This window comes from Pteropus vampyrus, unplaced genomic scaffold, assembly GCF_000151845.1.
Source record: "Pteropus vampyrus isolate Shadow unplaced genomic scaffold, Pvam_2.0 Scaffold89, whole genome shotgun sequence".
Taxonomy (NCBI): domain Eukaryota; kingdom Metazoa; phylum Chordata; class Mammalia; order Chiroptera; family Pteropodidae; genus Pteropus; species Pteropus vampyrus.
The window spans coordinates 6,322,744-6,350,238 of NW_011888870.1; the positions used below are offsets into that span (position 1 = coordinate 6,322,744).

The 27,495-nt window shown below is 36.2% G+C and overlaps 1 protein-coding gene and 1 pseudogene across 2 annotated transcripts in view; both read left to right on the plus strand.

Moving 5' to 3' along the window:
* Positions 1 to 27,479, plus strand: part of LOC105294543 (cytosolic purine 5'-nucleotidase) — a 57,667-nt gene extending 30,188 nt beyond the window's left edge. Inside the window, exons 3-18 of one of the 2 annotated variants that reach the window (XM_023532749.1) lie at positions 9,482 to 9,599; positions 10,398 to 10,493; positions 10,819 to 10,842; positions 16,579 to 16,670; positions 16,808 to 16,865; positions 17,899 to 17,992; positions 18,611 to 18,664; positions 20,609 to 20,692; positions 21,731 to 21,772; positions 22,877 to 22,984; positions 23,269 to 23,335; positions 24,046 to 24,216; positions 25,606 to 25,657; positions 25,778 to 25,838; positions 25,981 to 26,157; positions 26,745 to 27,479. In XM_023532749.1, coding sequence (XP_023388517.1) covers positions 9,482 to 9,599; positions 10,398 to 10,493; positions 10,819 to 10,842; positions 16,579 to 16,670; positions 16,808 to 16,865; positions 17,899 to 17,992; positions 18,611 to 18,664; positions 20,609 to 20,692; positions 21,731 to 21,772; positions 22,877 to 22,984; positions 23,269 to 23,335; positions 24,046 to 24,216; positions 25,606 to 25,657; positions 25,778 to 25,838; positions 25,981 to 26,157; positions 26,745 to 26,987 — 1,541 coding nt within the window. In that variant the 3' untranslated portion in view covers positions 26,988 to 27,479. The remainder of the gene's footprint in view (positions 1 to 9,481; positions 9,600 to 10,397; positions 10,494 to 10,818; positions 10,843 to 16,578; positions 16,671 to 16,807; positions 16,866 to 17,898; positions 17,993 to 18,610; positions 18,665 to 20,608; positions 20,693 to 21,730; positions 21,773 to 22,876; positions 22,985 to 23,268; positions 23,336 to 24,045; positions 24,217 to 25,605; positions 25,658 to 25,777; positions 25,839 to 25,980; positions 26,158 to 26,744) is intronic. The other variant, XM_011363809.2, reaches the window with a different exon arrangement.
* Positions 19,177 to 19,295, plus strand: LOC111742248 (annotated as a pseudogene).
* Positions 27,480 to 27,495: the final 16 nt, after the last annotated feature.

Here is a 27,495-nt window from a genome sequence, read left to right on the forward strand (position 1 = left end):
TACTATTTCTGCAACCAAGCATGCTTTGAGGTGGACTCTCTGTGTTAGGAAAGAATTTTAAAAGAAACAGTACTTCAGTGTGTTATATCATGGATAAAATTCTTTGTATTAGTTAAGATAAATACCCTGAAGACTATTATTTTGGGATATATTTATATAATAAAAATACTACATATATATAAATAACTTTTAGGCAGCCCTTTTTTACATATGTGAGTCTATACTTAGTTTTCAAGCTTTGATTTCCATTAAGTCATTTCTGTATTCCATTTAGGGTTTTCACTAATTTTAAATTTATCTCTCTGAATTGCAGTAATATGTGGTTTGTTCCTAGAGCATTAGGAAATTTAAAAGATTGCTTAATAAAACCCAGTTCCATCTCTTCCATTACATGATGAATGAAAGAAATAACCAGTTACAAGTGTTTATGATCCCTACTTTCATTGCCAGTCATAAAAGCATCCAAGTGTAAGCCAGATATTTTTTGTGAATAAATGTCTTGTGAAAATCATGACTACAGAAGAAATACACAGCTTTAACATAGACAATAAATACATTGAAATTGTTAAAGATTTGCTTATCTTGGTTCAGTCGTCAGTTCAAATGGAGACTGCAGCCAAGAAGTCAAGAGAAGGCTAAGACTCAGAAGGAAGGGCAGCAATGGAAGAATTAGGAAAGATCCTCAAAAGCAAAGATGTGTCATTAGAGGCGAAGGCTAAGTAAATCCACTCCCTCATATTACTGATTATAGACACACTTCATTTTATTGCACTTTGCTTTATTGTGCTTCAGAGATGTTGAGTTTTTTACAAATTGAAGCCAAAACCCTCTGCTAGCAAAAAGATTATGACTCATTTTATTGCAGCATTTGTTTTATTGTGGTGATCTGGAACCAAACCCGCAATATCTCCAACATATGCCTATACTGTGTACAGATGTGAAAGTTGGTGTGAGGAAAAAAGATTGATTCATTTGAAATACGGTCTTAGAAGAGAGCTATATGGATACCCCGGACCACCGGAAAGACAAACAAGTGAGTCCTAGAGCAAATTAAGCCTGAAACATTGCTGGAGGCAAAAATGACAAAACTGAAGCTGTCCTACTTTTAGTATATCATGAGAAAGCAGGGTTCTTTAGAAAAGACAGTATTACTGGGAAGAAAAGAAGACAGCAGGGAAAGAGGAATATTAAATATGAGATGGAGTGACTCCATAAAAGAAGCCATGGGCATGAGTCTACAGGAGCTGAGCAGAACTGTTGAGGACAGGACATTGTGGACATTACTCATTCATAGGGCGACCTGGAGCTAGAGCTGACTCAACAGCATGTAACACCATATTATTAGTGGCATCAGTAAAATTACTAAAGTGAATATTTTTTTTAATATCATGGGCTGTTTTCAACACAGATAAATAAACTTCTTTTCAAAATAGTCCTAACATAATAGCTACCATCGTTTCATTACCTCTTTTCTGCTTATATGTTCTTTGAATATTTGCTTTATCGTGGGGATAATGGCCACTGAGAAAAGGACAAACGATAATGGAATCAAACTGTATAGCAAAGATTTAGGTTAAACCTTATGGATAAAAACCTATTGGACCATGGAACTCTAATAATCTGTTACCTGGCAGATGATGAGGTGATTAGGATTCTTTCAGTGATTGGGAACATTTGTTTGGTTTGACAGTAATGAGGAGGAATCATATTCAGATAATTACAGTTGTTATGGCATAATTGTTATGACATTGTAGTAAGGGGATCAAACTACATAAAGGTTCCTTTATTTCCTATTTTTTATCCACCCCCTCAATTTTCCCTTGACATGCATAGAATTATTAGTACATAATCTGTTGGTTATTTAAGAATGAATTTATTTCCACCTGGATTTCCAATTCATTTAGTACCTAAATTTTATTTACTTTTTTAAGATTTATCAAAGAGGACACTCAAAACATTTCAGTTAGATGGGAGTACTTATGTGGAAGTATTAGACCTAATACCTAAAATGTACACTGGAGGTTGCACACTGGTTGGCCCACAGAACTTACTCAGACCATGGACCTAACTCAGACCCTGGACCATAGTTTGGCTCAAATAGAGTTTGTTAGTTTTAAAAATGAAGTCAGTACTTAAAAATTGGGAGAATACAAGTAAAAATCTAGGCTGGTTGTTATCACATAGTTGGCAACATTTGGCTTTCATTCCCACAGGGAAGTCAGCTACAACCAACTTTTAGTATATCATGAGAAAGCAGGGTTCTTTAGAAAAGACAGTATTACTGGGAAGAAAAGAAGACAGCAGGGAAAGAGGAATATCAGGCCTCCCCCTGACCCTCACATAGGTGTTTGGAACATATTACCTCAATGCGAATCTCAGAAATTTTGTCTTGTAAACTTTATAGTAATATCTTGAGATACTAGTTATAAAATGAATTGTCTGTATAAACCTGAATAAATCATACATAGTTTTAAGACTTCCTGAGCTGGGTTAATTGACCCCTTTTCTGTCCCTCTACATCTCCTTAATCAAGTCACATTATGTTATTGATCTTATAAAATTTATTATAAATATCTGATTATTTCTGTAGTGCACTATGAGCTCCTTCGGGCCAAGGACCACGAGCTATTATTATTATTTTTTTCTCAGCATCTAGTACAGTTGTCTCTTGGTATCTGTGGGGGACTGGTTCCAGGAATCCCCATGGATACCCAAATTCAAAGATGCTCAAGACCTTTATTTAATGGTGTCGTGTTTGCATATAACCTATATTTGTGTATAGGTTACAGCAGGATATGCCTGCACATCACTTCATTCTTGTGGATTTAGTGTAGTGCTTGGCGTGTGGCAAATTCAAGTTTTGCTGTTTGGAACTTTCTGGGATTTTTGTATTTTTTCTGAATAATTCAGTCTGTGGTTTATTGAATCTGCATATGCAAAACCCATAGATATGGAGAGCCAGCTATACCTAGTAACACAGTAAACATGACATGTTTCTTATATTACTCTAACTGTTATACAGGCGGTTGAGTGCAATGATCTGTTCTTATTTTGGGGGAAATATTATGTATTAGCTATTTCAGTTTTTTAAATTTGGTTAAAGAGAATTTTAAAAGTTATTATCTCAATAATTTTACGTTTTCCTCTTTCAGATTGAAAATAATACTCTAAATATAGATTCCTAAAAAGTGTACAGCAGGGGTCCCCAAACCCCGGACCACAGACCAGTAGCAGTCTATGGCTTGTTAGGAACAGGGCCACACAGCAGAAGGTGAGCAGCGGGCCAGCAAGTGAAGCTTTATCTGTATTTGCAGCTACTGCCAGCCCTAGCTAGCATCACCGCCTCAGCTCCACCTCATATCATCAGGTATTAAGATTGTCATAGGAGCCCTGGTCCCTGGTGCCAAAAAGGTTGGGGACCTCTGGTGCACAGGATCTCAGAGGGGAAAAAAATTTAGGTAATTTTTTTTCATTTTATTTTAAAATAGACATTCTTCTAATACTCTTAGTAATTTTTTAAACAAGTAAATCTCTTAATTACCATTTAATTTTGCTTTTGTAATGAATTGAAATTGGCAGTCTTTCAAACTCTAGTTCACTTATTTACATATCTAGCCATTTGGGAGTTAGTTTTATTTTATATTTCTAAAAGTATTGCATGATATCCAGCTTTCTGTATTTTAAGTAAATTAAAATTGAGACTTTTAAGAAATTTTCAATCTTTTTTTAGATCATTTGTGATTTCTTGGATTAGAGATAAAATTTATGATTATGTCTATGTTGTTGTGTTAGGGTTTTCTAATAGTTTCGAAAAATGGAAAAAGTCCTCTGGTATCTGTTTATATGAGAATTGGAAAGATTTTTAAGTTTTTTTAATGAAATATCTTCTAGTCTCAGAAAACCAATATTGCATAACCTAAATAACCTGAGAACTTTGATATTGATCTCATTTATAGCATAAAAGCAAACAACTATTCTTAGGTGGTTGAGTTGGATTTTTGTTTTTCATGGTGATCAGTGGTAGTGGTTTCTCTTAGTTGTGATGTTTTTATGGCTTTTAGACGTTATATTTAGTTTCTGCTCTTTAGTACTATCTCCCTTTCACAAAAAAATCCAGAAGTTGGAGGAGTCTAACCATATGTTTTCAAAAGCCTATATATGTCTGTAGGGAAAATGACTCCCTGTGAAGTTAAAATAATGTGTATTTTTAAAGTGTCAATATCTTCAAGGGTTCTTCATGTATCTTTGAGTCAGTCATTTTACTAGACTGGGTAGTTTCTGACTATATGAAAGAATAATATGACTCTGCTTACTGAGGGCAAATAATCCACTGACCGAATCTAAATAAAATTTTCCTTCTGTTCTACATTTAGACATCTCGTTAGATTTTTAGCAGCATGATGTTGGTTTTGTCTATGTTAAAATGACAAATCTGGGTGTTAGAAGAGTAGAAAAGTAGTAAAGTACAGGTAGACTTAGTTTAAATGGGTACTTAAAAGCAAGATGAGATGGCTCTGGATTTTTGTAATCTTTATTTAGTCTGTTTTACTGTGAGTGAATTTTAAATACTTTTTACCAGCTGCATTCAGTTTCTATCGTATAAACCTGAAATATGCTAGAGAAAATAACCTGAGACAAATAAATTAAATTTTTTTTCCTTTTGACTTAACATTTCAGGATCAGACTTGGCTAGTATTCCAGGCCCAGGGTGCCAGAAAAGTACGTAATGCACAATACTTAGGCTCAATACCCTTGTTTTGTTATGGCCAATTACATGAATTTTAGCGATGGTCAGAGGCTTCTAAATAGGAAGGTGGTAGGTAACTCCTATAAATATGAATTTCCAAATGGTATCTTTTTGTTCCAGCCCATCACAACAGTTTTAAAACCAGATTTTGGTTTTTGTTTTGTTGCTTTTAAAAAAAATTAATCAGCAGCAACATAGTTCTTTTCTCTTTTTTTCCTTGCAGTTTTTCATCAGTCTTGTCATGGCTTCTCCTGTATATCCTTAGTTATAGGACGTCTGTTCAGCTAAACCTTAGGTGATTTTTCAGTGACGTTTGTTCTGTAGTTGTAATTTTGATGTGGTCGTGAGAGGAGGCAAGCACAGTGTTAAGCTACACCATCTCAACCAGAAGCCCCGCTTTGTGTTTTTGTTGTTGTTGTTGTTGTTGTTAATGGGAGAGCCTGTGTAATTTCCTTCAAGACTGGAGTGACACACTCTGCGTCTGCCTCATGTGAGTTCTCATTTTGGCCGCAGCACTCTGCTAGGCTGAAACCTCTGTAGAGGTGTGCCCTTTCTTTTTTTCTAAAATCCGTAAACTACTACCACAGTGTGACATGGTGGCAAAGGTAAAAAGTGCATGAGAAACCATACTTCCCTGCAGAAAGTGGCTTGTTCCAAAGGCACTGACTCCTCTAACTTAGGTTCTATCTTGAATGAACAGCATCTCCTCAAAACAGAGCCCACAACTTTCATCCCCACAACATGCAGTTGATATTTTTTGATAGTTTTTTCCTTGTAGATGGAATAAAGAATATCTTTAAATGCTCTCAGTAGCTTCACCTTTCAAAGCTTTGGTTGTTCTCTTTATAGGCTAGTTACGTAACCTGAGAACAGTGCGTGCTGCTCTAATGGCTGAAGCAGTCTTCTTTTTTGGACTCTGGCCCTTGAAATAACTTTTTGCTTCGTCTTTGGATATTGGGTAAATTAGGATAGGCCTGAGGACTTTCTTGAGGAAGAAATAAAAAATGCATGTGTGAGGTTAGTTTACTCTGAAGCTATTAGCTATGTTTTAGAAGGTCAGTTGTAAGAATTGAGCTCAAAACTATGCATCATTTACTTGCCAGCTTGTGAGAGAAATTGAAATTAGATAGTCTTTGCAGCTGTGGAGAGGCATAGAGCTCTATAGTCTGAGGTCATGTGTGGTTCTCTACATATTTCAAGGATGGCTTTGAAGGGCCTGGTTGTTTAAAAGAGGAATTTTACTTTTTATTTATTTGCTTATTTTTTAAGGAATAACATTCTTTATAGCTTCAGGAAATGGCCATTTTTGCCACTAGGTCAGAACAAATTGTGATTATTCCCAAAAGGCACTTGGAACAAAAAATCTAAACTTGTGCTTTCTGCAGCTGCAAGTCTGCTTCTCCAGCCCTAGTTGTACTGTATAACTCTCTAGCAGATGATTTAATGACCTGGGAGTTCATGTTACTGAAATGATTATCCGGGAAGCTTATGAGAAAATGTCAATAGCTCATAGTTCTTACTGATTAATATAGAGCTTAGTGAAATAGATAGTGTTGTCAAAGTGGAACTTGGACGCTCTTTGCTAAATCCATTCCCACCTGTGACTAGAGCAATTTATTTTGGACTAGTTGAAAGAAATTGAAGAGATAGTAGTGGGTTTCAACACCCGAACTTAAGTTTTGATGGTCTATGTAATCTAGAAATTCATTTTTAACAGCAGTAGTGTAGTGTACCCTGTCACAAAGAGCTTTGGATGAGAATCAAGGAGACCTAAATTCTGATTTCGGCTGATATTTGTAGCTGCTATATAACTTCAGGCCAGCAAATGAGGAAACTACGTTGTACATTTGAGAAGAACCTTAAACTCATTGAGAGAAAGGAAATTTAAAGTATTTATTTCTGTAGGTAGAAAGTCACCTCAGTTGAACACTTGGGGAGTTCTGCCCTGGAATAAACACAATGTGGCAAGTGTATAGTGTTTTATTTTCTGCTTATCTAGGGTTTGTCCTTGCAAAATGGGGATTTGAGATTTTTCCCTTCTGTATTTTTTTTTCACTAAAAATTCTGAATTGATTTGGGTTTCATTCCAAATTATCTCATAGACATGAGTTTTAATCACTCTGTGATTACCTGATTCTCTAACTAGGGAAAATCGGTCATTTAGAGGTTAGCCTGGAGGGGATGATTGAGGTTTGTTTTTTTGTATCCCATTCTCAAGACATATCCAACAAACTATCCTTCTGAAAAATTAATAATTGAAAACACTTTATATGGGCCATATCATATAAGAGTCAATGGATTGTCCAAATTAGTTAGCTGTAATGGAATTTTGTTTCATTAACTCTCTTGTTTGAAGTAAGTGGGGCTCCGTAGGATAGAGAAGTAATTTTTGTTTCATGGAAATTTTGTTAAACTGTTATTTCAATTGGCGTGGAAGCATTGGGTGCGGTGAGAGATGTTATTTTTTATTTTCAAAATAATTCAAATTGACATCAATGGGTACCAAGCTTTCCTGCTTTTATGATAATACACCTGTTCTTCTGTTAGTGTATCTGAATGTATAACACTTACTTTACCACTGTATATCATCTATATTTAGGACTTTTTATACTTGAGGCTTCAAAAAAATTTTTAGGAGGAAGAGGTGAGGATGGGGATGGACTTGAGGGGAGGAAAAAAATATAGCCAGTTTTGAAAATGTTACTGAGGTTAGCATTAGTATTAAATTATTATTAATCCTAAAGTGACAGAAGAAACCACAGCATTTTTTGGCATTGTTCAGATGAGATGAGACTTAAGCATCTCCTAAAGGACTTTAAAAATTATTGGCTTTTAAAATATGACAAGTGTTTATTAAAGTACTTTGAACACTTTATTTAAAATTTTAATTTAATTTAAAAAATAGATAAATATATTAACATGTTACCAGTTTTAACGGTGCAAAAGAAAGTACGTGAAAGTCTTAGCCATTCATCTCCCTTCTGTGGCAGCAACCAGTATTACTGGTTTCTTTTATGTATTTTAAGAAATATTCTAAAGTAGCGGTCCCTAATCTTTTTGGCACCAGGGACTGGTGCACCTATGAGAATCTAATGCCTGATGATCTGAGGTGGAGCTGAGGCGGTGACGTGAGCGCTGGGGAGCGGCTGCAAACACAGATGAAGCAGTGCTCACTTGCCTGCTGCTCACTTCCTGCTGTGCCACCCAGTCCAGTCCATGGACCCACTACTGGTCCATTAAAATATTAGCATTAACTTGGATAGGCAGACTAATTGCAATGAAAAAAATCAGTTTGAGCATAGGCTACATATGTTAGTCATAGATAGGAGAACTATAATAATGTAATAATATTAGTTGCATTATTTTGAGACTATAAGAACAATAGATTTTTTTTTACCTCACTTGGCATTTAGCAAGATTGCAGATCTTTTTTTTTATTTTTCTTATTTTTAATGTAGCTTAACTCACTCCTAGAGACTGATGGAAGGATGCTTACCTAATATTTCATTTGGAAGATATGTAATTAAAGGAGCAACCGTTTGTTTCTGCTGAACTGCAGTGATGATTCTAAAAAGTTTTCATTATAGAAAATTTCAGACATATACAATAGGAGAGAGAAACTCCCATATTCCAAAGTTCATTTTATTTCACCTATAAAAGTATGCTTCGTTGGCAGATAAGAATATGTATATATATTTTATGCATACCCTTGCACATCCCAATCTTTCCATAATCGTGTCTAATAAAATGAGTCATAATTCTTTAATGTCTGACTCCCAGTTCCTATCCAGGTTTTCTCAGACATGTCTTTTTATGGTTGATTTTTGCAGTAATAACTTAAAAAATGCAATTTTGATGGCTATAATGTTGTTAGAGCTGATAAGAAAATAAGTTAATTCTGACAAATAGAATTATACTGAACTGTAAAGCAACTACCAAGCCAAATAAGAATTCCAAAAATAGACTGTTCTTACTCTTTTAAAAAAATTTTCAGTAATTTTTTATTTTTAAATTGCAATTATACAATATTATAATACATACAGTATTATATTAGTTTCGGGTGTACAAGTTGGCAATTTATACAACATTTATATAACTTACAAAGTGATCACCATGATAAATCTACCCGTCTGACACCATACATAGTTAATTCAATATTATTAACTATATTCCTTAAACAATACTTTATATCCCCATGACTATTTTGTAACTGCCAATTTGTACTTATCAATCCCTTCCCCTTATTCACCTACCTGCAACTCCCAGACTGGTTTTTTTAAAAAGCTCATTTTGAAGGGTTCCTACACTAGTTGTGCGCATCCATGAAGGCTTCAACATGGATAGACCTGTCTACCTAGTTTTCTGTTTACTGTTACTCTCATAGTTAATATCACAGCCATGTGTATTAGTATTATGCTCTCCCTTTAGATTGTGGGCATGAAAGAAAGGATAAAGTAGAAAAAAATATTTGGATTAAGGTTCTTAAGAATGGAAGAACTATTCTGAAATGTCTGATAATTTATTTGTTGCTGCTGCTCCTATAATATGACCTATTTCCAGAGACTAACAGTTGAGTTCTGAGTTTACTCAGAGCAGCACAAAACATGGAGTTTGAGGGAACAGAAGGAAAACGGCAGATTTAGGAGGAGGAAAGAAATGGGAGAGTAGAAATTCATTCATTTGCCTTCTGTTTTAATTGGCTGTTCTTTTCATGAGAACTTCTTCTTTGTGCAGTGTACAAATCTCCGGAGTATGAGTCTCTTGGCTTTGAGCTTACTGTGGAGAGATTAGTTTCTATTGGCTATCCTCAGGAGCTGCTCAGCTTTGCTTATGATTCTACATTCCCTACCAGGTAATTTTTCAATATATATATTTTTTATTAAGAACCCTTTCTCTATTCCCAAAATTGATAATTCCAAATTCATCTTTAATCAAAAAATAAAAATAAAAAGGTATTTCATGGTTTTTCTTTTTTTCTGAGGGAGGGCGATTGGTATTGATTCTTAAATTACCAAGATTTTTCATGTACACCATATCTTTTTTGTTCTTGAATTGAACTTAGTTTATTGTTATTGAAGAAGATCCATATATGGAAGAGAAAAGGGATTATTAAAACTGGTGGGCAGTAATCAATCACCAGTGCACCTACCTTTGGTTGTTGGAGAGCAGTTAAATGTTTTGCTGATACACTTAACTTGGTAACTACCTTCTTGGTAGTTTGCGTTTAAGATTAAGAAAGATGATTTTTTTTTTTTTAAATGCCATTATCATATATGTTCCATATACAACATCTGATAGAGGGAAATATAAGCCAGCTCAGTTGTCAAGGAAATTAAGACTGTTTTAGAATGGAACTAGCTGTATTAAGAGGAATTATAGCTTATACCTTGTCTGATTAAGCTCTTATTCCTTAAGAAAACAGTTGTGATTATTAATCTGAACAGAGAAAATATTTTTTAGTTACTCTGGGATTAGTTTTTAAGATTTCATTTACTCATTTTAGCCTCTGGGATTATATTGTTTTGGGACATAACTTGAGTTGCCATAAAGTTTGAATAAGATAAAGTTGGTTCATGGTGGTTGAGTAATACTAAATAAGATAATTGCCTGTATTACTTTGCTTATTGCTGTCTTCTTCATTTTCACATAGGGGACTTGTCTTTGATACACTATATGGAAATCTTTTGAAAGTTGATGCCTATGGAAACCTTTTGGTCTGTGCACATGGATTTAACTTTATAAGGGGGTGAGTACAAAGAAACCTTTAACTTCTTTATAGTGTTTTTATAGTCAAACAGTATGAGGATGACATTGTCTCCCTGAATGTAATAATACTTTCCTGTTCATTTATCATAACTCTTTTACATAAGGATACTTAACAATTATTTATTAGGCAGTTAGGACCCAAACTGACTTGTAAACATAGTTAGCAGTTTCATTTTGTTTAAATTAAGTGCCTTCTAATTAATCAGCATTCAACAAAGCTAATCTTGAAACTTGCCCCAAAAGAACTCTGGTGGCTTTGACTTATTTGAAATTCTAAGATTTTTATTTTCTCCTTTTTAATACAGTTCTCAGGTAGCTGCACAGAAGAGGTATGTATATAAAAAGTATGCTTTGAAAAATTTTAAATTACAGCAGTGTAAATGACTGAGATTTTTAATAGCTAATACATGATTTCTTATATTCTAATGAATAGCTTCAAATATTTGATCATGTTAAAATTTTTTAAAACAGAGTTAACAATGAATACAGCGTGATATTTAAAACAAATAAGGATAAGCTTTATTTTCCTAATCAGAATATTTCTGCTATTCTTATTAATTTGGGCTGTTCACCCTAGTAAACAGCAGATTAAATTTAGTGTCGACAGACCTGCTCGCTCTGAGTACCAGCACTGGGTTGGCTGCACGGGGTCAGCAGGGACTTACGGGGGACACTGAATTGTTGGAGCAAGGGTACCAGAGGCAAGGCTTTCTTCCAGGCAGAAGTGTTGGCAGTATCCACTGTTCCTCTGTTGAGTCCTCCCCACTCCTAGTGTGTGGACTCAATGCCACCATAGCTGAGAGAGGTCATCGAACTGAATAACAGAGGTCGCTCAGCCCAGAGGAGTCCCTGAAATTCCACCTCTCCAAACCTGTGGCCCCACCCAAGCCACATCCAGTTGTGTCCTCAGTGAGCCCAGTGCTCCTTGCTGAGCAGCGCCAAGACTCACACTAGTGGCAGCTGACTTCAGTTTTTGGTGTGTCCTCTTGAGGCAACTATAAGTTTAGCATCTGCGGATTGCTCGCTGAATCTTAACAGGTGGCCCCCGAGGGGCACAGGATAGGGCTAAACTGGGCCTGCAGCTGAACCCCTCTCAGGACTGTGTCACTGAACACCTACCGCACAAAGCCACACTAATAAGACCAGGAGACTTAAGAGCTTTGCTTAGTACATAGACACAGAAAAGCAGCCAAATGGGGAGACAAAGAAGCAGAAACCATAAGAGAGAGCAGAACAGAGATCCAGAAATAATGAGGTCAAACAATCTAACAGATGCAGAGTTCAAAACACTGGTTATAAAGATGTTCAATGAACTTTTGGGGAAGTGTAGAGGAATTCAGTGAGAACTTTAACAAAGCTAAAAAAAAAAAACCATAAAAATAGAAATGGAAATTATAAAAGGGAACCAGTCAGAAATGAAGAACACATTACCTGAGATGAGAAGTATATTAAATGGAATAAACAAAGTGAAATAAAGAAGAGGATCAAATGACCTATATAACGGATGGCAAAGTCAAGGACACTCAATCAGAATGGCAAGAAAAAAGAAGCCAAGACTATAAAAATAATTTAAGGAGTCTATGGGACACTATTAAAGATAAAAATATCCATGTCATAGGGGTTCCAGAAGGAAAACTAGATGTTGAAGAGCAATTTGAAGAAATAATGATGGAAAACTTCCCTAATCTGGTGAAGGAAATAGATAACCCCTGGAAGCTCAAAGAGTCCCAAAAAAGTTGAACCCAAAGAGGCCCACAGCAAGACACATTATAATTAAAATGCCAAAGGTTAAATATAAAGAAAGACTCTTAAAAGCAGCAAGAGAAAAGCGGTTAGTTACCTGCCAGGGAGCACCCATAGACTGGCAGCCAGTTTCTCAAAAGAAACTGTTCAGGATAGAAGGAGTTGGCACAAAATATTCAACATGATGAAAACTCAGGATCTACAACTAAGAATACTTTATCCAGCAAAGCTGTCATTTCAAGTCAAAGGACAGGTGAAGAGCTTCCCAGCAACACCAAGCCAATATCACAGGAAATGTTGGAGGAACTTCTTTAAGAAGAAAAAACATGTATCAAAAACACAAAGAATGGTAATAACTACATTCCTGTCAACAAGTACCTCAAATGGAAAAGAATTAAGTGCTCCAACCAAAAGATAGAGTGGCTGAATGGATAAGAAAACAAGACCCCTACATATGTTGCCTACTAGAGACTCACTTTAGATTAAAAGACACATACAGACTAAAAAGAAGAGGATGGAAAAAGATATTGCCTTGATGGACCCTAGATGGTATTGCACTGAATGAAATAAGTCAGAGAAAGACAAATATCACATGATTTCATGTACATGTGGAATCTAAAGAACAAAAACAACAACGGAAATAAACTCATAGACACAATATTTTAAGGAATACTAGATGAGAACGGGGTTTGGAGGTATGGGGGAAAAGAGCAAAGGGATTAAGAAGTACAAATGGATAGTTGCAAAATAGACTTGAAGATGTAAAGTGTAGCATAAGGAAAATAGTTAATAATGTTGAAATCAATATATAAGGGGGAAGAGGGGTACCGGATTTAGTGGGGTGATTACTTTGTGAGTTATACAGATCTGTAATCACTACACTGTACAGCTGAAACTAATATACTATTGTATGCCAACTGTAATTGAAAAACAACTCATCGAATGGTACAATGTAAATACAAGCAAACAAAAATCACAATACCACAATTTGACAACTTCTATAATTTTGGTTTTATAGTTACATTACATCTTCTCTATCATATTACTTAATTTACCGCTGACACTGTATGAGGGTCAGAGCAACTCTTAAAACCAAAATATGTATTAATCTCTTATGTAACTTCATCATATATTATTCATTCTCAATGGCAAAGTTGTAAAAACTGCACAATCTGCATTGAAATTGTTAAAGAGACAATGTTTTTTTGGTAAATATCTGTTGTGATGAGGCACAGGCTAATTGAAACTGTACTAGACTTTCCTTTAAATCTGAGGTGACAGCAAAGCCCTACTTAGAATCGAAGAATCTGATGCAAGATGCTTTTGCTGGTGTCAGGCTCAAAGATTTCCAAGAATACATAGTGAGGAAAGTGGCAGAAACACGCTGTCTTGACACATCTGGGCAGGCCTCTCTTTCACTGTTATTTCCGCCTTTCTTTTACTGTTCCTCTCATGAGGGGTTTGTTCAAGATCCATGAATATCGGGAGACAGGATTTAGAACATGAAGTGATTGCAAATAATACTAGCAACCTAAGCTATTTTACATAAGGAATATTATCACTATAATTCAGAATCCCAGTGAAAGTGAACTAACATTCTATTTATTAATGTCTGAAAAGGGATTTTTGTGTAATGCGAGGAGAGGTAATCAGAAGAAAAGGAAGGGAAGCAGTTCTATAAATTAGTAGTACAGTTAGATTTACTAACTCAATATCCACAGACCTTTCTTCCCCCAAATAAACCAGTAAACTTTCCAAATAACTCCTTTGGGAAACACATTAGTGTTTCAAAAATGAGTCATTTATGAGTCAATGCAGAATCATTGAAGCAGCACGCAGTACTGTACAGTCTGTAAAGTCAAAAGGAAAAGCCCATGGAGAAGGAGAGACGGTGGAGATGAGGGAGAGAGGTATTGAAGTATAGTGGTGGACAAGGCTGGAAGGGAAGTTAGGTTTCCATCAGACAGCACCTTACATACCTTGCCAATGAGTTGTGCCCTCTTTTTTGGACAACGACAAAGACTTTTTAAAAAGTTTTAGAATACAATAACATCGAGATCAAATCTGTATTCTGTAGGTCGCAGAAAGTTAGCAATAGTCTGTACTCTGTTTTCCACCCAACTCCAAGTCTAGCATTCCTTCATCATACATTACCTCCCCCTGAATTAATTTTGTATTTAAAATATATATTAGCATGATTTGACACTCAACTTAAAATAATTGTTAACTATATTCGTAAGTCATTTGGGGTTCTAATTGCCTAGTAAATAACTGTTAACTATCCTTATGTAAAGGAATTACTCTTTAATGATGGAATAGGAAAGTATATCTAAGGGGACAATGTCATCCTACTAAACCTGATTGAGGAAAGCGTATCATTACTATTCCTTTCTGCCCTAATTTTTATTACAGAAAATCTTGGAAGGCTAGAACATGAGATATTCTACAAAGTTATTCTTTATTAGAACTCTTATTTCGGATGGGTGACAAAGACAGGGGGCAATGGGATTTTATATTTCTAACTAGAGTTTGTGCCATTTGTGGTTAACAAACCCAAGCAAGAATTTATCCATGTAACTCTTAACTATGGACTTTAAATTTGAGGTTCTTTATTTAGATTAGTTGATCTCTATAAATTTACCATGACAGTTGTGCATTTTTATATTTTAGTTCTCCCTTTTGGTTTCTCTGTAATATTTTTCTTCATATTACCCCCTTCCTCTTCTTGCAATATTTCATTTCACTCACCAAGGTTCTCGTGCATCTCAGACTTCGGTTTCACTGGCTTTATTTTAAACCCTAAATGTTATCCATCGATATAATCTCAATCATCGTTCTCTATATCTTAAGTGGTCTTATCTACTTTAATAGTCTTCATAATTTCACCTACTGCCTGTGTAGAGATGATTCCAGTTATCTCTCAGGTCGGAATCTCTGTTTTAAGTTCTTGACCTTTGTTTCTAATTAGCTATAAAAATCTGTTTACTTAAGCTTAATGTATCCAAAATAAAACTCTTATATCTACTCCAGTTTTCATATTTCTGTTAATGGTAGTGCCAACTCTGAGAGAGACCTCAGTGCGAGCATCATTATCTTTGATTTTCATGTTCCTCATCTGCCACACCCAATCAATTGCCTGATCTTGTTTGTTTTACCTTGACAGTCTCTCTTGAATGTAATTTTCCCTTTAATTTCCTTTGCCACCACTCTAGGGCAGGTACCCTACTGCTCATATCTGGACTGCTGCAATTATTACTTAATGGACCTCCTAGTCATTTGTCTCTGTGTCAGTTAGCTTTTGCTGCATAATAAATTACTTTAAAATTTAGTGGCTTGAACAATGACCATTTTATTTAGCTCAAAATTCTGAGAGTCAGCTGGGCAGTTCTGGGGTTGCTTAGCTGATCTGGAATTGCCTCACATGTCTGGAAGCTGGCAGCCTGTTGGCTAGGGTGCCTCATTTCTGCATGTAGCCTTTTATCCTCCAGTGAGTTATCTCACTCGCATTCACTTAGTAGTCTCAGAGTTCCAAGTGCAGCAAGTGTAGGTAAGCCCCAATGCACAAGTGTTTTCCAAGTCTCGTATTTGGATCCCATTTACTGCTGTTCAAGCCTGTATTCAAGGATGGAATCTCTTAATCAGAGGAATTGCAGTCACAATATAAAGGGATAGGAAGAATTTGTAGCCATTTTTGTAAAATCACATTTCTTTTTCCACTTTATCCTAAAACCGCAACTAATTTAAAGGTTTTACAATTCAGCTCTGATAATTTTATCCCTCTGCTTAAAAACTGTCGGTGGTACTCTTTGGCCCCTGAATGAAGTATAAGAACAATAGCATGATCTGCCTCAATTTATCTTTCTAGTTTTTTTGTTTGTTTTTTTCCTGTGCTCCCTTTTCTCTACTCAAATTGGACTAGTTTCTGAATTGGTCTACCTAGCCTTTAAAGACCAGCTCATATGCCGCCAATTTCATGAATCCTTCCTAGATTTTCCTCTCTTCACTCCCACATTCACTTCTCTCTACCCCCTAAGTTGAAATGGTCTCCCCTTCCTCAGTTTCCTCATAGCTCTTTGCACCTTTATTGTGGCAGTTGTGATTTTTCATCTTGTTATAATTGTCTGTGTATGTAACTCACCTCCCTTATCAGACCGAGAACTTTTAGAACTGGAACCCAAGCTTGTTCATCTTCATGTGTGATATTTGGAATCCTGCTTTGTATGTAGCCACCAAAATATTTGAATGCATTTTTGAATGATAAATATTTCTGTTATTATAATGTTAACTTTTGAGTGTCAGTTAATTAAAATTTTTTCTTTCAGACCAGAAACTAGAGAGCAATATCCAAATAAATTTATCCAACGAGATGACACTGAAAGATTTTACATTCTGAATACACTATTCAACCTACCAGGTAGACTCATTCTATGCTTATATATACCGATCCTTTCTCTTCTTTCCATGATGATTTATCTTTGCTCAAGGGAGATAATGAAATAAGTTCAAATTATCTCACTTATAGCTTATGAATATCTATTCTTCATTTTTCAGAAACCTACCTGTTGGCCTGCCTAGTAGATTTTTTTACTAATTGTCCCAGATATACCAGGTATGTACATACTATAATTTTTTTACCAATTGATTTTTTTAAAATTAATGTACAGGGTTTTAGAGAACTGGCCATTGTAGGTCTTTTCTGCTTTTCTGAAGTGAATTTAGTGCTAGTGAGAGATGCCACATTGCCAGCCTGAGAGATGGGACAGCACCAGCAGCTCCATGCAGGCTCTCACCTCCCACACGGCCCCTCTCCTTGCCAGTGTGCTGCAGCCATGTTTGGAAGGGACCACTTCTGATTGGCTTCTCCTGGGAATGAAGACGGCCAGCAGAGGTGCTAATTGTGACAACTGAGTGGGAGGTTTGTGTGATGATTATCTGTCCAAGCAGAATTACACTAAAACCCCCCTACTCATTTCACAGCAGCTACCTAGGAGCCATTCAGGGATGGTAATTTAGTTTCATTCCCAGGCCCAGCAAGATTTGATTGAGGAATAAATACTGTTTATCCTCCCTGAAGTAAAATTTTGCTAAAGTTTTGAACAAGTTATCCTCTCCTTTTGGGGGGGAATTCATAACCACTGGTGAAAGTTCAGCCATATGTACCAGTTTGCTAACTTCTTATCCCCTGTAGGCCTTATCCACTCAAGGCACTAAATTTGGTGGAGCAGTAAGTCACTAAGCTAAATAGAAAGCGGGCAATACCTTTGTACCTAGAGACAACGTCAGAAAAGTTGGTGCAGAGAACCTAAATTACCAATTTTAGGGTTTAAAATTTCTTTGATGGGAACCTGTTTCTTAAAAGTGATGAATAAAAGAACTTGACATTTTTGAAACTGGCCTTTTAGCTTTCATTCAGTATATTCTTCTATCACTTTGTATTTGTGCACAATTATTGTATTCCATTGAACACTATAGTCATCTCTGGTGGTCAGAATGGATTTTCATTAGGGAGTAATTATTTTCCTAATTAGCCAGCACCTTTATCCACGTAATAATGGAACCTTTGGGTCCCTGGGCAGTGTTTGATATTCATTTTATTTACCCCCCTTTGGATTCCCTGTCATGTTCTTTTCATTTTTCTGTAGCTGTGAAACAGGATTTAAAGATGGAGACCTCTTCATGTCTTACCGGAGTATGTTCCAAGATGTAAGAGATGCTGTTGACTGGGTTCATTACAAGGTACCTAAGAGCTCCTTCTTCACCTGCTCACTCTCTGGCATGTATTTTATGATTTGACACATTAACTTTCTAAGTGCAAATAGAACAGAATATTTCCTCTTAAAAAAGTGGATCTTTCCCCTAGTGATAGCTGGCTATAATACTTTTACTCTTGTCTTTAGCTGTCCTGCTTTCAGAGGTGATGCTGATCTTTCCTCAATGGTGGTGCTTGGCTTCTAGATCTTATTTCAGTTTGTAATTCCCAAGCATACCGAGAAGAGATTTTAGTGTTAATATACTTACTGTATCCTTTGGGGATGATTATGATCATTTTGTTTTTTTCAAATATCTCACGCTTGACTAATCACACTAATATTTACATTTATTATAAATTTACTGAGTAAATATGAAATGCCTTTTTATTTCTAGTTTAAAGTAAAAATAGTTTTTTTAAACACATTTTGGAGGCAGAGTTGCAGCAAATCACATCTGTCACTATATCCTGGCCTTCTTCACTTTATCTACTTTTCCATTTTGGTAAATACTTAAGAAATGTATTTGGATTATTAGTAGACACAATTGTCTTATAAACTGTTAAAAACTGATTTTCTTCTTTCATTTCCCTTTTTCTTCCCCTAGGGCTCCCTTAAGGAAAAAACAGTTGAAAATCTTGAGAAGTATGTAGTCAAAGATGTAAGTAATAAAGGGAAAATAGATCTGCATGAGAGCTTGCTTTACCTGTTAGGGAAATGAATAACATGCCTATTTATAGCAAAATGGACAAGGGGTGATATTTTTTTGTCTTGGCATAATATATGCCAAGTATAATCACCATGAGTGTTCAGCTAGAGTATAGATCTTAGTATAGTTTTTCTTGTCTGTTGATAGTCAAGAAGACCTAGTATTCCATTTGTCTTTATAGCTTTAATTATAATAAAAGCAGATAGAGTGGTTACTGTGTGCACATCAGCATGCTAAGTGTTTACATGCATTATCTCATTTAATCTTCCATATAACCCTGAATTAGGTTTTGTTACCTCTGCTTTATAGATGAAAAAACTGAGGAATAAAGGGATTAAATAATTTTCCCAAGTTCATAGTAAGTTCATAAACCACCATGTCAGAATTTCTAAATGTACATATATGTAACTGTTAAATTGTCTTTAACATAACAGGAAATAATAAGCTTTAAAATATCTTAAAAAGTCTATAGCCATGCCACCCGGAACAAGCCCGATCTCGTCTGATCTTGGAAGCTAAACAGGGTCGGGCCTGGTTAGCACTTGGATGGGAGACCAACTAGGAAGACCAGGTGCTGTAGGCATAAAAAAATAAAAAATACAGGATTGTAAGCTGACAAGGTCCTTGCAATCTGTGAGGTCAACCAAGGGTTGCCTCACCAAATAGATAGATAGATAGATAGATAGATAATTGAAATATCTTAAAAGACACTAGTAGAAAACTTAATAAAATTCAGAAAAATCTGTAGTTAATAGTTTGTGCTAATGTTAATTTCTTAGTTTTAATAATTGTGCTGTGGTTATGGAAACTGTTGATATTAAGAGAAGCTGGAAGAAGAATATATGGGAATCTTCTGTACTATTTTTGTAACTTTTCTAAAAGTCTGAAATTATTTCAAAATAAAAAGTTAACACACACACAGCCATAAGATGAGATACATGTTCCTTTTCTTACAGAGTAAAAGTAGCATAGTGCAATATTTTCTCAAAGTACTTTGGTACAGATTTGTTGTTTTTGGTCTTTGTACCTCATTTCCCCTCCATTTCCACCCCCACCTGTTTCAAGAAAGAATGCTGAGGGGGTCAGGAGAGGTCCAGAAGAATTTGAGTAAAGGAATCTATTTACTGTGAGAGAAAAAAAAAGCTGTTTTTCTTTCTGGTGACATAGGAGTTAGAATTTCCTTATGTATCTGCTGGCACATCTGGACATTGCTAGGTTGCATCCTGCACACATTGTTTTATTTCTGCAAGATATTTTTTAAAAGGAAAGTATATGCAATTAAGCTGTATCTCCCTATATAGAGGATTTTGCTGGTGATGTTTAAAATCAGCTTCTCCTGATCTGTAGCACACCTAATTCACATACTTTAAGAGATCACAAGTTAATTTAAACTCTTTCTAGAGGCAGACATAATAGGAAGGTAGATATATGTTTTTAATAAGCATATAATCATTTCTATGAGTCATTTTATGTGAAATCTATATATTATCTACACCATGTATATTACATTTGTTAATTCATGCATAATGATAATGTGGTTTTTCAAATGCAAAATTCTGAAACCAACCAACCCTTAAAGGGCATCTCCTGTTATTTCAGTGGACAAAAGTCCATTATATCAGTGGTCCACAACTTTTTTGGCACCAGGGACCGGTGCTCCTATGAGACTCTAATGCCTGATGATCTGAGATGGAGCTGAGGCAGCGATGCTAGCGCTGAGGACCGGCTGCAAATACAGATGAAGCTGCACTGGCTTGCCTGCCGCTCACCTCCTATAGTGCAGCCCAGTTCCTAACAGTTGGGGTTGGGGACCCCTGCAGCATATGACTACCTCACAGTTTAAATGAATATATGTTTGTGCTTTAGTATTTCACTCATCATTTTATTAAATTTCAGGGAAAACTGCCTTTGCTTCTGAGCCGGATGAAGGAAGTAGGGAAAGTATTTCTTGCCACCAACAGTGACTATAAATATACAGATGTAAGTGCATAATACTCATATTTGTTTATTTATACAGAGGAATTATTTTGGACTAAAGAACTGTTATGATAATGAGGAAGATAGTTTTTTAAGGGTAGTTTCTGCCATTTCATTTTGAAAGCAGAGTGAAAAGAGCAAAAATACATAATATAAGGGCTACATCAAATTTTCCTAAATATTTTATTTTGACAATTTTCCTAAATATTTTATTTTGACTATTTTCCCTGATTACAGTTGGCTACTTGAACGCTTTAATTCGGAGTTTATTTACAACATTTATGCTGATTATAAAATGGCTTCTGTGCCTCTTTGGCACATTATATATATAAACTTAAATCACACCCTTTATTGTACATGCATACATACCCTCCCTGCTATTGGGAGACAGACAGCAATAGATAGTTCAAAGATGTTTTAACTCTTAGCCGTCAAAATTTACTACTGCTTAATTTACATTTTTTTTTTTTTTGCCATGATTACAAAGCATGTAGAAAAGCCGATTGAACTCCTTAGCTTCATCTTACTTTTGCTGACAGTTACAAGTTCATAGTAGTAGCAAGAAGTTCAGTGCTTCCCATCTTCTTTATGTAAAATCTTGATTTAGAAATCTGGCGATTTAGAGTAAGTGGCTTACAAAGCCAGTGGTTCATTAGCTTAGTTGGTCTGGGAACATTAGTAAGAAGGCCAAGGTATGTTATTTCCATGTAAGTCATTAGTTTTCTCCATGCTTCTGCATCAAATGTCTTTTACTTCCAAATATGTGTTCCAGTCCACTAGTTGAATTGGATAGGGATATATGGATGAATCTGTATAAAACTCTCTCCTAGAAGAAGCCCATGTCTTATTGAGAATGACAGAAGTTTTTGTATGTTTGTGGTTAACGATGAAGCATTAATTTCTGGCTTCCATATAAACTTTAGAGAAAATAAGAATGCGATGAATCTTATATTGAAAAATACATGTCTTATGAAAAGCTTGTGGGGTTTTCTCTTTTGCAGAAGTAGTATACGGATCTTATGTTGGATTTTTTTTTTCCAGAAAATTATGACTTACCTGTTTGATTTCCCACATGGCCCCAAGGTACTACGTGTAAATTAATAGACCATTGCTTTAGTAATAATAAATGCATTTAATCAGCCTGAAATATTGATGGTTAGGAATTGGTCAGGAACTATCCAGAAATCTTTATTAACATTATAAGTAATGCAGGAGCCGGTAAAATTTAAAGTTGCTAGCAATCGGAAAACTTGGTACAGAGAAACAAAAGAGAGATTCATGTCATATTAAGTAGGATGGGATCAGAATAAGTTTATGCCCAAGAAGTTCTATGCAGAATTGTTAAGTTTGTGTGGCAATGAAAAGAATTTTCAGGTTGAAGAAGATACCCGATTAAAAGAAACAAAAAATATGTATACTCGTAATGCCATCTAGATTTTACCATTAGTTATTGTGCCAAGAGAACAGTTAACCTTGATACTTAGCAGAGAAGTCTATATTTCTGCAGCATAACTGCACTTAGATTTAAGGAACATTCAATGCAATTTAATCACATACTCTTGGGATTTCGACTAGGTTTCTTTGAATAAATGTCAGTAAATTCCTGCTTTGAGGTCACCCAAAAGCACAGAATGCAGTGCTTTTCAGCTTGACCTTAAATGATTAATGCCATTTCAGGATGGGCATAATATTAATGGGCATAATTTTTACATTAGTGCTGTGGTTAACCTGCAGTATGAGGCAAAAGCCAATGTATACCTAGAGCCATCATTCTGAAGACATAACCAGTAAAATTTCCTAATAGTTCCATGTTAGTTTATGTACTTTTGTTCTGATGCTGATCTGCCTCTTTCTTAATTTCTCTTGAGTTTTGATTTGTGTCCCTCCTTAGCCCCTTGAGGCTTTTTTAGCCCATTTCACAGTATGAACACACTTTCATGTATTAATTTGCTGTGAAATAAGTTAATAAGTAGTAGATTAAATAATTGAAGATATAGAGATTTTGGAGTCATTATTTATATTTTCACCATGCCTGCTCCCAAAAGGATGTGGCTTATAATAAGATAGAATATGTTTTTAATTAAATAGTGGACTCTTTTGAATATATCAGTACTTCTACATTCCTTGCATCTGAGTGCTTTAAGGTTAGGAGTGACGTTTCAGCTCTTGCTGTTTCTCCTTCATCAGCCAGGGAGCTCCCATCGACCATGGCAGTCCTACTTTGACCTGATCTTGGTGGATGCACGGAAACCACTCTTTTTTGGAGAAGGCACAGTACTGCGCCAGGTGGATACTGTAAGTCAAGAGGATGATCTCTCTATTAGCACATTGTCCTTCATGTTTCTCCTTTTCCCATTCCTACTCTCCCTAAGGAAACAGGTATTTTTAACTAATTAGCCATATCTTTTTTTTTTTTTTAAATTATTCTAAGAGTTTTGGCCTTAATTGATATAGCCAAATAATTTAAAAGAATATAATTCAAAAGCGCCGTTCATACGGTTGCCTAGCCAGGTAGCATTTTGGGTGGAGATTTTGATAGAATGATAAAGTACTACAAAGTCCATATTCTCTTTTCATAGAAAACTGGCAAACTGAAAATTGGTACCTACACAGGCCCCTTACAGCATGGTATTGTCTATTCAGGAGGTGAGTTGCACACTTCCCTTTATTTCGTGTAAGTCTTTGCTCAGACCTCACTGTGAAAGCTCTGATTCCCTCCCAGCATAGTGGCACATATACCTTTAAGGATTCTAAAGATAGCATCTACTGAAGGTATATTTAAGTCACCTACTAATGCAGTAGGAGGCAGGGAGAATGGGTTTGAGAAGTTGTTATTATGTCCCAATGAATCTTTGATTTTTACTGAAAGGATCCATTTTCCCCATCCTTTTACTTATTTTGAAGCTTTTCTGAGTGTCCTGGAATCGTCTGAGGTGCTTCTCAAGGAGTCCTTAAGGAACCTCTGTGGACACAAATGGATATTTTGTTGGATGAGAAACAGTTGAACAAAACCAATTTAATGGACAATCTGTTATGAGAAAATGCAGTGGTACTTGTGAGGGTTATATACACTAAAGCTGTGAGACATGTAGTTTTGTTGCTCTTGGATTTGGTCAAGAGCCCTGGTCAGCACAGTGGAACTGAAAGCCTTGTCTTAGAGGCAATAAAAAGAATGATGAAAAGAAGACAATCGTGAGTCTTAAAGACAATGACCCACAATTGAGCTCCTTTTCTAGATATGTCCCTCACATAATTATAAGAATAAAATCAATTATATTAATGGTTATGGTACTTGGGGCACTAGTTTTTAATATGGAGACATTTTCGTTTTCTCATTGTTCATTCCATTGTTTCAGGTTCATCTGATACAATCTGTGATCTGTTAGGAGCCAAGGGGAAGGATATTTTGTATATTGGAGATCACATTTTTGGGGATATTTTAAAATCAAAGAAACGGCAAGGGTGGCGAACTTTCTTGGTGATTCCTGAACTTGCACAGGAGCTGCACGTCTGGACTGATAAGAGTTGTAAGGAGCCATTACTCTTATTTTATCAGTCGTTGATATAGCTAGCGTTTATCTAAATGGCCAGCTGTGAACCAGTCCTCTTTGATGAACCATTATTTTATATGCATGAGGTCAGAAGTATTCAAAAGACAGGTCTTGCTGTTTGTATACCTCCTTCCCAGATAGCCAGATATTTCACAGAACTCCAGAATTTGAGGTAATATGAGGTTATCTTGTTCAGCATTCTTCTTGAATCCCTTCAAGGTTGAGTATAAAATGTTATTCTCCTGAGTTATATTATAATAGCAACTAACCTGTGAACTCCACTTTCCTCTGTAGTCCCATATTTGTCCAACCAAGCTACTAGTTCCAGTCTTTTGGCTACCAACCCATATCTGGGATTATGGGGCATTGATGGTTCTGAGTGTTAATCACCTCCTGGTATTTTTTATTTGCTCTTCTAAGAAGTAGAGAATGAGGCCAAATTGCATTCCTTGAAATGAGCTACACTGTGTACACTGAAATATGAGCTTGGATCTAGGTATGTAGTAAAGATATTTGACAATTTATCCAACCAGTCCTAGCTACTAGCATCACCCAGTGTGGTGAAAGGTAATGCCTGCATGCCCTTAGGCAAGTTACTGAGACACTTGTACCTTAGTTTCCTCAAATGCGAAAATGAGGATAATAATAATACCTACTTCATAGAGCTGATGAGACTTGACCGAGGTAACGTGTGTATAAAGAAGGTAGAAGTAACAGTCTTTCTCAACCAAGGCTCCTCATCCAGACCCCAGAGAAGATGATCAAATGACTCTTCAGTTCTCACAAAAATGGCAGATAAATTTTTTATATACAGTAGATACATTAAAGCTTAATTCTCTTTGGGGAACCCAGGTTGAGAAAAGCTGGAACACACAGAAAGCATGTAGTAGACGCTAGCTGTTGCTATTGTTTATACTTATCAGTGGGATTTTCAGGCTAGCCTTTCACCCACATTTTCAGCTTTCCATCTGTGAAGTTCTAGACACCTAGGTGATTTGGCTGTATTTCCTGGACTTGTAACTCTAGACAAGTCACCTAATTCTTTTACTACTTGCTTTGCTAATACGATTTAGATAGGAATATGAATTGGCACTTGGTGAGCTCAGAATCAGCATCTGGTTGGAAGGAGAGTCGTAGTCAGAAGGGCAGTTAGAGGAAACTGGTGTTCATCTGCTGCCAGATTGCAGACAGGATATGTGCATAAGTTTTCCTGAAGGGGCAGAGGAAGAAAGTAATTTTATCTACTCACTTATGGCTTTACTTTTCAGTCATATCCGCAACTTTTTAATATAGTTTTTAGCAATAGTTAAAAACTGGATGCTTTTTATTTAAAACATTTTCCTTTTCTTTCCAAACCTTAACTAGCACTTTTTGAAGAGCTTCAGAGCTTGGATATTTTCTTGGCTGAACTCTACAAGTAAGTTTCTTTCCTAATTCTAAAATTTTCTTCCCTAAAACCTATCTACCTCTTTGGGAGTCACCTAGGTGTAAGGGATGTCTTTTCTAGACATTTTCACTGGATTTTTTTTGTCTCCAGGCACCTTGACAGCAGCAGCAATGAGCGCCCAGACATTAGCTCCATCCAGAGACGTATTAAGGTATCCAAGTGGGATTTGGGAGAAAACTTAGAAAATAAAGTTTAAGTGATTTTCCTATTTGATTTTATACAAGGACTGGCACATAGCCAGTGCTCAATAAATATTTTTTTGAATGAGCTGACAATCACCGTTGTTCTTTTAGAAAGTAACTCATGATATGGATATGTGCTATGGGATGATGGGAAGCCTGTTTCGCAGTGGCTCCCGGCAGACCCTCTTTGCCAGTCAGGTGATGCGTTATGCTGATCTCTATGCAGCATCTTTCATCAATCTGCTGTACTACCCATTCAGCTACCTCTTCAGAGCTGCCCATGTCTTGGTGAGTTAATACAGCTGTAGGCTGTTTACAGTTAAGATATTCTGAAGGCCAAGATCTGCAGCCAGCTTTGTGGGATGGGATGGGAGAGTTTGGATCATTCCTTTTTAACATGCTTGAAGCCCAAGGGCAGGTTGCACAAAAAGGAGTCTTTGAGAAAGTGTGATTAAGATAGATTACAGGGTATAACTTTACTCTGAAATCTGCTCTATTAAAAGTTGTTTAAACGGTGAAGACTTTCCTCTTTTATTAGCACTAATTGAGAGAAATGTGGTTTTTATATTCCATTCTGATACTGATTTATATTTCAGCACTGTTTTTCTGTGAAATAAGAAATAAGGCTCTCTTTTTTTCCCATCTTATTCAGTTTCAGACTATAGTAAACAATCTGGGCACAGTTTTGAGGGTTGGAGAGAGAAGATAGGTAGCTTTAGGTAGTTCTGGGAAGACACTTCAGTATCTAACATGGCTTGGCCTCTGGTCGAGGATAGACATCCCCATGTATGGCCACCTAAAGGGGGAACGGGGTTAGGGCTGGGGAAATAGCTATTTTGCCCCCTCCACTTTCTGAACCTCTGACTTTATTCTAGATGCCTCATGAGTCAACAGTGGAACACACACATGTAGATATCAATGAGATGGAGTCCCCCCTTGCCACCCGGAACCGTACTTCAGTGGATTTCAAAGATTCTGACTACAAGCGGCACCAACTGACACGGTCGATCAGCGAGATTAAACCCCCCAACCTCTTTCCACTGGCCCCCCAGGAAATTACACACTGCCATGATGAAGATGATGATGAAGAGGAGGAGGAGGAGGAGGAGGAAGAATAAGGAAAACCAAAACTCTAAGTACCCATTAAACACTTTCTGGCAGGACTCACAGGAACAGACCATGTCCCTGTCTGGGTTCTAGGGGTGTGGGGGTGACTCCATCAAAGGTACATCTGAAAAGTTTCTGAAGACTCTAAGATATTCTAATCATAGGGAGATACTTGTTTTAGTTTTGTGTGTCTGCATTCTCTACAGATGGTTCAAAATTGTAATGAAATCTGTATTGGAAGAAAGGGTAAAGCTGGGCTGAAGTGCATGCAGAGAGCTCTGTCGTGGTTTGTGACACTGTTTCCATGTCTTGTTTCATTATCAGTATTGCTGAAGGGTCTCTGGAATAAGGATGATGATGGGAAGAAGTGATCCAAAAATGCTATTGTTACAAATTGTGCTCTTACTCCAAAATCCATCTTTTTCAGTGCATTACATAGTATTGTATATCATTGGAGAAATATATAGTTTTAATTATCAAATATAGTCTTCTGTTACAGTCTAGGTTCCTTTTATGAGC